We start from the raw sequence: 8,234 nt of genomic DNA, 5'->3' as shown, positions 1-8,234 counted from the left end.
TGGCATGAAGTGGCATTAGGGACAAGTGATGAGCCCCACCTAATTCTATCCTAAGATTGGGAGCCATCTCATCAAAAAGTCACGAAAAGTTCATTTCTGTTTTACTGAGACCTTTATTTGGCCTGACCATATTCTGAGAGCTAATCTGGTTTGGAATCCTTGTCTGTGATCTGAACTCACCCAGGCCTGGGCTCTCCCTGACCAGATAACAACCCTCCCTAAAACCTGAGCAGCACCTCATAAATACTGATGTTGGAATCTCAATTTATTTTCTACTTTGAAATGTGAAGCCATGTAGATCATCAACCTGCTATCTGCCTTTGTATTACGCTTGCCAGAATCCTGTTAGCTATAAGTTCCCAAGACACTCGCCCTTTGTGACTTTTTATGCTATAAAACCTTTTTCCTGGAGGGCTGGGGTGCTGTTCTTTAGCCCAGCTTTGGGTGAGACAGCTGCTGACCACTTCTCTCTGTGTACACAATATAAGCTTGCTTTAGTTTGATTTACAATTGGAGTCAGGGGTCATTTCTTTGCATCGTGGCTCAACAACAGAGCTTTTGGTAACACCACCTTTGTGAATGTGACAGGAAACTTTCTAGAAGTTTTATCTTATTTTCTGCCAGCAGCCTAGGGATCAGTTTGACACTCACTGACCCTCACTAACTCCTGTTCTCCTGTTCTGATGTAAATGAGCAACATCTGCTCCTGCCTGGCTTCCAACTGAGGGACTGAGGCGCTGCTGCTGTGGGTGAGGCAGAGCCTCTGCCCAGGGACTCTGCACACGGCTGCACGAGGGAGTAAGCATATAACTAACAAGGGTTCTAGGAGAGAGCGTGTGGAATACGTCCCATATGCTAAATATTTTTGAGGGTCCTGGAGAGTTCACAGTCTAACTGCCTGGAGATGGGTCCTCTGCGTCGGTGTGTACTCCTGGCCTGGCCTGCGCAGGATGCTACCTGACAGCTCCCTACCACATGTAGAATGTGAGGAGGGGCTAGCCTGTCTCCTTTATTTGATAGGAGCATGACTTCCCAGAACTTGATGTTAAACACTATGATATTCTTGTTCTTCACTCAGCTATTACTTTTAATTAAAATTAAGAACTAATGACTCTAAAAATTAATTCATATAAACTATGAATTCCATAAATCATATAAAAATGAAAAAGTCATCATCCCTCACGCAAAGTCCAGCACTGTGGTTTTCCTGTGCACTTGGCCTCACAGGGGTTGAAACCAGGGGAGCCTTCTCCTCAGATCGGGCCTGGCTGCGGGACAGGCTGGGGGCAGGCACAAGGCTGTGCAGGAAGTGGCCCTGCTCTGCAGCCAGCCCTAGTTGTAACTTGAAACCCAGGGTTGTGTTCTCCCCCTTCTGCATGGAAAGTCACCAAATCAAAAACACCAGGAAATAGAAACTTCTGAGAAAAAGAAACGGTTGGGCACGTGTGGCCCTCACCACTTCCAGTCCCACCATCAGCTCTTCTTCCCACCACCAGCCTCACTGTCCAAGCCTTCTTCCCAGGATTTCTGTGGCACAAAGCCAGGAGATGCACAAGGAGGAGTATGAAGTATCTGTGATGGGAGGTGGCCATACCTCTGCCCCCCAGACGACCACCGTGATCAGCATGCCCAGAGACATCTCTGTGCCCGACCATGTGGTCTGGTCCCTGTTCAACACGCTCTTCATGAACTTCTGCTGCCTGGGCTTCATAGCCTTCGCCTACTCCGTGAAGGTGTGTGTCCTGGGGGGGGGGGGGGGGGGCTGGGCAGTGGGGGGGGGGGGGAAGTACCTGGGAGGCTGACACTCCACCTGCACCTGGGATGTGTGGGTCTGTGTGTGCTGGGGGAGCTGCTGTGGATCACCCCCTAAGGCTGGTGTGCATTGACCCTGTGTGCCCTCCTCTTTCTGGGTAAGTGTGGGGGGCATTAGGGGATCTCCCAGGGCAGGCACAGGAGGGAGCAGCCTGGGAATCTGGGGTCACTCTTGTCCCTATCCCCAACCCAGAGGAATTCTCCCTATGCCCAATGGCAGAAATACCCGCTACACACTGCAGACTGTGGCACCCCAGGCTGTCTCAGGAAGTACACAATGGCCTCAGGGAAACACTGCTCCCAAGCTGGAGTGAGCAGCCAGCACTGGGGCCTGCTGCACAGTCTGAGTGTGTGAAAGGCAGGGGCAGAGAGGACCCTGAGGGCCTGGGCCTAGCACCTGCCTCTCCCCTGACCCTCTCCATCTGGTCTCCCCAGTCTAGGGACAGGAAGATGGTGGGTGACATAACTGGGGCCCAGGCCTTCGCCTCCACTGCCAAGTGCCTGAACATCTGGGCCCTGATCTTCAACATCATCCTGACCATCGGCGCCATCGTGATTCTCATCATCTTCTCAGCAGCGATTGTCCGGGCCTACCACAGACTATAAAGAATTATGAGGGCTTCTAGTCTTGCCATGTCCTGACCCCACTAGCTGGCCCTGCACCCTGGGCTGAGGCCCCCGCCCTGCACCCTGGGCTGAGGCCCTGCCCCTGCACCCCTCGCTTTCTGAAGCATTTAAACGCACCCATGTGTCCACAGAGGGATTCAATAAAGTGCATCGTACTCGGGTGTGCTGTGATCTCGCCTGGGGAGGGGTCTGCTGGCAGTCCCAGCCTGGTGCACCATCTGAACCTCTCTCCCTCTGCTGTCGCATGCATGTCCCAGGTTCTGCAAGTTCCTGACTTCTTGCTGGGGGTGCTCAGTGCTAGGTGGCATCTGGCTTTCCCCATATTTGGTGGCTGCAAGCAGAAGGAGACTGAACTTCCTGTGGCCCCAGGCCTCCAGGAAGGTCCTAGGAAACAGAAATCAGGGAGCCCACACAGCCCAGAGGTGGGACAGTAGCTCAGGGTCTCTGGCCTTCGGGAGAAAACAAAACTCTGCCCACTCACACCTGAGACCTGGGTTTGAGTTTAGTTTTGTGTCTGGCCTTGAGTGGTGGTGACCTTAGGGGCACCCCTGGGCTAACCTGGCCCTGGAGACTGCTGAGGTGCCAGCCGGATGGCCTGCCTCCCCTAAGAGCACTGGCTGATAGGCCCAAAGAGGCCCAAAGCCCTTTGCTGCCTACTGCTCTTTCGCCCGCACAGCCCAGACAGGCTGGGCCTCAGCCCTCCAGTCCCTCAGCAGCACTCCTACTCCAGGGGACCCAGGGACACAGACCAGGGGGACTCTGGTGCACAGGAACACGAGATGCTACCCAGCAGCTCACCCAGGACCGCCCCCTGCCGGCCGCCGACCTCAGCACCGCGATCAAGTGACAGGAGACTGGCGAGGCGGTGGTCCTTCCACGCACCCCTCGCTCGCCAAAACCCAGTCCCTGGCGCTTCCGCCCGCAGGCGCTAGTGACCCTCCTAATACACGGGACACAGCCTCCCATCTCCGCCTCCGCTCTGGCGACCACCCCTTGCAAGTCTCCGGGAGCCCCAGGGTGGGGGGGATGCCTTCTCCGCGTGTCCCCCCAGGGTATCCTTGCGAGTCCCTGGAGTTCATCTGTACTGAGTCACCCTAGCCCCGTCGCTCAGATCCACGCGGTGTCGTGGGACTGAGACACGTCCTGCAGCTCTTTGCTGCCTAAACCGCCCAAGTGGGTGTGAAATGCACCCCCAAATCCCTGGGGACGGCAAGTTGGGTTCTGGGAGTGCGGTGTGCTGGCGGGGGAGACCAGGGCTGGCTCTGACGAGGAAGGGCGCGGGGCTCTTCTGCAGGCGCCAGGGCTTGGTATGTGGTCGGGTGGCAGCACCTCTGTCCATGGGTTAGGCCCCCGTCTTTTCCTCCCACCTGGACTCGGCCCAGCAGAGCCGCCTGGGTTGGGACTTCCGCCGATAAGACTCACGAAGACCCCTTCTAGCGGTGACTCAGCTGACCACCACGGCGCGGTCCACCTGTGCCTCGCTGTGAGGTCAGACGGTACCCCATTTGGTTTTCGGGATTGGGGCTGAGACATACGCGAGCGTGGGCAAATCTCGTGTGTACAGCTCCCAGCGAGGATGCCCCATGGCCCTCACCCCAGCGTGACCAGCAATTCTCCACCCGCCCGCGAGTCCTAGGGCCGTTTCCCCACTCCATAGCCCCTCCGCCTAGACCTCATCAGTCCTGCCCATGCCCAGGCACCCCCAGAACACGCCAGGCCCAGTGGACCCTGCTGACCTTTTTTGGGCCGGCCTCTCAGCCACTGCTCCTGGCGGGAGCACATTCCGTTCTCCGCATGAACAGCCCTGGACACCTTCCCTTCCAGGGAAAGTCTTCTCAGCTGGCTACTCACTCTGCCCTGCGGAGGAGGACACTTCCAAGCTCACTGTGGGCCTTGCAGTGCCGGCTGCCTACAGGAACCTCAGGAGTGCGCACCCATGAGCGGCCAGACCACCCTCAGTCCAAGACCAGCTGGGTCTTCCCCTCTGCCCTCTTACGGGGACCCCACCCCAAATCTGGGCTGGGAAACCTTCTGGGTCTGGCCAGTCCATCTTCCTCTGGGATTCATCCCTGCGGGTTGTGCCCGTGGCCGGCAGGGGGCGCCGCTGGGCTTCAGCCTGCAGAAGGTGCTCTGTGCTCAGGAGCTTCCATCCACCCAGGTGACCCTCTCAGGCTCCTCTGGCTCCAACACCTGGCACCCAGGGACAGCGAGAGCTCTCTGTCTGCGGACCAGGCACCAGTACAGCAATTCGCTTGAGAGACTCCAGATCTGGGGCCCTGGTGGGCACAGGCCGGCGGGCCTAGGAACTTGGCAGGTGGATCTGCAGGTGACCCTCAGGACAGAGCAGACAGACTCCAACTTGAAGGGTTACTGCTCCAAGGTTCTGAGCAGAAGGGAACTGTCCTCCCAGGCCCTGGCAGGACCCTGTGGAGCCACGTGGGAGGAAGGCCCAGCTCCACAGTGTGTGGGCAACTCTAGAACTAGAGCTAGAACTCACACCCAAGGCCCTGGGTCCCCATCTTGCAGAGACATATTCCTGGGCCAGCACCAGGGTTCAAGGAATTGGATGATCTGGAGCTCTCAGAGTCTGCCCCAACATCCCTGACAGGTCACCAGGTTGGACACTTCCTTCTGCAGTGAGCCCACAACTGAGGTCTCTGCCCCTCTGCCAGCCACTGGCTGCTCCCCATGAAACAGGAGAATGGATAGTGCCCAGTGGACAGGAGGAAGCAGCAGCCAGGATGGAGCCAGAGGTGGCTGCGTCAGGAGGCCCTGGCAGGGTCTTTCTCTGTCACCACTCTCTAGAGACACAGGAGCCCCCATCCATCCAACAAGGCCAGGGCTACCCACGTCCACCCCAGAACCCAAAGAGGTGATAGAGGGCAAGGGGACTCAGGACACAGTGCTCCCTTGGTCAGGGCTCAGAGGTTGTAGAGAGCCACACCCAGGATCCTGGTCAGCTGCTGCCCACAGCAGAAGGCCAGAAGCAGAGGGAGAGGGGTTCAGGTGGTGCACCAGGCTGGGACTGCCAGCAGACCCCTCCCCAGGCGAGATCACAGCACACCCGAGTACAATGCACTTTATTGAATCCCACTGTGGACACATGGGTGCGTGTAAATGCTTCAGAAAGCATGGAGTGCAGGGGCAGGGCCTCAGCCCAGGGTGCAGGGCCAGCTAGTGGGGTCAGGACATGGCAAGACTAGAAGCCCCCAGGATGGTTTATCATCTGTGAAACAGCCTGGACAATCGCTGCTGAGAAGATGATGAGAATCACGATGGCGCCGATGGTCAGGATGATGTTGAAGATCAGGGCCCAGATGTTCAGGCACTTGGCAGTGGAGGCGAAGGCCTGGGCCCCAGTTATGTCACCCACCATCTTCCTGTCCCTAGACTGGGGAGACCAGATGGAGAGGGTCAGGGGAGAGGCAGGTGCTAGGCCCAGGCCCTCAGGGTCCTCTCTGCCCCTGCCTTTCACACACTCAGACTGTGCAGCAGGCCCCAGTGCTGGCTGCTCACTCCAGCTTGGGAGCAGTGTTTCCCTGAGGCCATTGTGTACTTCCTGAGACAGCCTGGGGTGCCACAGTCTGCAGTGTGTAGCGGGTATTTCTGCCATTGGGCATAGGGAGAATTCCTCTGGGTTGGGGATAGGGACAAGAGTGACCCCAGATTCCCAGGCTGCTCCCTCCTGTGCCTGCCCTGGGAGATCCCCTAATGCCCCCCACACTTACCCAGAAAGAGGAGGGCACACAGGGTCAATGCACACCAGCCTTAGGGGGTGATCCACAGCAGCTCCCCCAGCACACACAGACCCACACATCCCAGGTGCAGGTGGAGTGTCAGCCTCCCAGGTACTTCCCCCCCACACCACTGCCCAGCCCCCCTCCCCCCCCCCCAGGACACACACCTTCACGGAGTAGGCGAAGGCTATGAAGCCCAGGCAGCAGAAGTTCATGAAGAGCGTGTTGAACAGGGACCAGACCACATGGTCAGGCACAGAGATGTCTCTGGGCATGTTGATCACGGTGGTTGTCATGTGAGCTGAGCCCTGGGGTGCCCCCAGCACGGCCACCTCGTGTTCCTCCTGGAACTTCTCATACTGTGTAGGGCGCCCAGCATTGGGGTACATCAAGACGGTGTGGGGAGCCTGGTTCATGCTGCTCACAGGAGCCCAGCTGCGGAGTGGCTGGAGGGTTGCTGTCTGGCCCACCCTTTCCTCAGTACTTTCAGTTTCCCAGAAGTTTCGTTTTCCTGGCTGTTGTGAGCTGGTGATTTGCAGAGTGTTGAGGGGTGGAACTAAATCCTGAGGATCAAATTTCTCTAGGGCAGAGTGGGAGGAAGGACCAGGTGGGCGGTGCTTTCTGTCCAGGAACCCAAATCAGTACCTCTTAGCTGATCCTCCTGTTAGGGTTGTGGGGGTCCTGGGGGCTTTTCCTAGGCCTGGGAGACTCCACAGTCTGGTCAACAGCAGCAGGAGCTCAAGGTCCACATTGAGGGGTGGGCCGTTCAGCCCCTCTACTCCCAGCTCCCTAAGAGCTTCCGGAGAGCCCACAGCCCACTGTTGACACAGCAGTAAAGGTCAGTCAGCCAGTGTAGGTAATGAATCCTGGGGGTGGAGAGGGTGGGGACTCATTATCCAAGAGCTAAAAGCTGGTACCTCCAGGCTCATTCTCGCTGGCACCACAAGGATTAATAAAGAGGGGCATTCTCAGTGGATGAGAATTTGCATGGTCAGTCTTATTCAAAGTCAGGAAACACACCTGGAGACTAGTCAGTAGACATGCTAATGAGCACCTTCAAGGCCTATTTCAAATGTAAAAGACCCCATGGATCTCCTGTGGGAACAGCAGCATCCATAAGTGAAATAGGGAATGTAGGGGTGAACCCAGGTGGAAAGGAGCAGGGTAGCCTTGATACTGTGTTGCTGCTGTTGTTCTAATTAGTTATACACCATAGCAGACTGCACTTCAATCCATTGTTCACAAATGGAACATGAGTTTTCATTTCTCTGGTTGTATAGGAAGTAGAGTTGCACCACATGTGCAATCATACTTCCTACATGTACCTTGGGTAATGACGATCATCTCATTCCACCATCTTTCCTACCCCCATGCCCCCTTCCTTTCCCTCCTTCCCCTTTGCCCAATCATAGTTCCTCCATTCTCCCCCCACCCCCCCCCCACACACACACACACACACACACACACACACACCCATTATTGGTCAGCATCCACTAATCAGAGACAACATTTGGCCTTTGGTTTGGGAGAATTGGCTTACTTTGCTTAGGATGATATTCTCCAACTCCATCCATTTACCTGCAAATGCCATAATTTTATTCTCTTTTAATGCTGAGTAATATTCCATTTGTCTATGTATCACAGTTTCTCTCCATTCATCTATTAAAGGGCATCTAGGTTGCTTCCTTCAATGCCTGTTTAACACATTTTGCTCCATGCTCTGCCCAGAGCAATGTATAAGCTCCTGAGCTGGTACACCAAAATGTTTATCTCTTCTCATTTAAACAAGTCCTGCTGTGTTTACTTTCCTCCATGATTGTATGTTATTCTTCAGAATGTTGCAGAAAAGAACCAAGAGGAATTAGTCTCATCTCAAAACTCCGGTTTCATGAGGCCTATAAGAAAGTTACGTCAGGTCCACCCCCTCCCACGGAGACCCAGCTCTGAGTCACCTTCTCTTTGTTATACTAGTGATGAGAATCAGAGCTCTTTCCCAGATTGGAAGATTGAACACCCAAGAAACACAGAGCAAAGCCTGTCCAAGGAAGAGACATCACC

General features: G+C 55.7%; 2 protein-coding genes across 2 annotated transcripts; one reads left to right on the top strand and one right to left on the bottom strand.

Annotated features, from left to right (window-relative positions):
- The first annotated feature begins 1,420 nt into the window (after nt 1-1,420).
- LOC308640724 (interferon-induced transmembrane protein 1-like) lies at nt 1,421-2,599 on the top strand. The gene is made up of 2 exons (XM_081278528.1): nt 1,421-1,733; nt 2,248-2,599. The coding sequence occupies exons 1-2, from the start codon at nt 1,548-1,550 to the stop codon at nt 2,416-2,418; spliced, it is 357 nt and encodes a 118-aa protein (XP_081134654.1). The 5' UTR covers nt 1,421-1,547; the 3' UTR covers nt 2,419-2,599.
- A 2,903-nt stretch (nt 2,600-5,502) lies between these two features.
- Nucleotides 5,503-6,715, bottom strand: LOC308642819 (interferon-induced transmembrane protein 1-like). The gene is made up of 2 exons (XM_081282184.1): nt 6,344-6,715; nt 5,503-5,830 (listed from the first exon to the last, which is right to left on the bottom strand). The coding sequence occupies exons 1-2, from the start codon at nt 6,590-6,592 to the stop codon at nt 5,639-5,641; spliced, it is 441 nt and encodes a 146-aa protein (XP_081138310.1). The 5' UTR covers nt 6,593-6,715; the 3' UTR covers nt 5,503-5,638.
- Nucleotides 6,716-8,234: the final 1,519 nt, after the last annotated feature.

Source organism: Spermophilus citellus, assembly GCF_964194105.1.
Source record: "Spermophilus citellus genome assembly, chromosome: 2".
NCBI lineage: Eukaryota > Metazoa > Chordata > Mammalia > Rodentia > Sciuridae > Spermophilus > Spermophilus citellus.
This window is presented reverse-complemented; position numbering and strand designations above follow the sequence as displayed.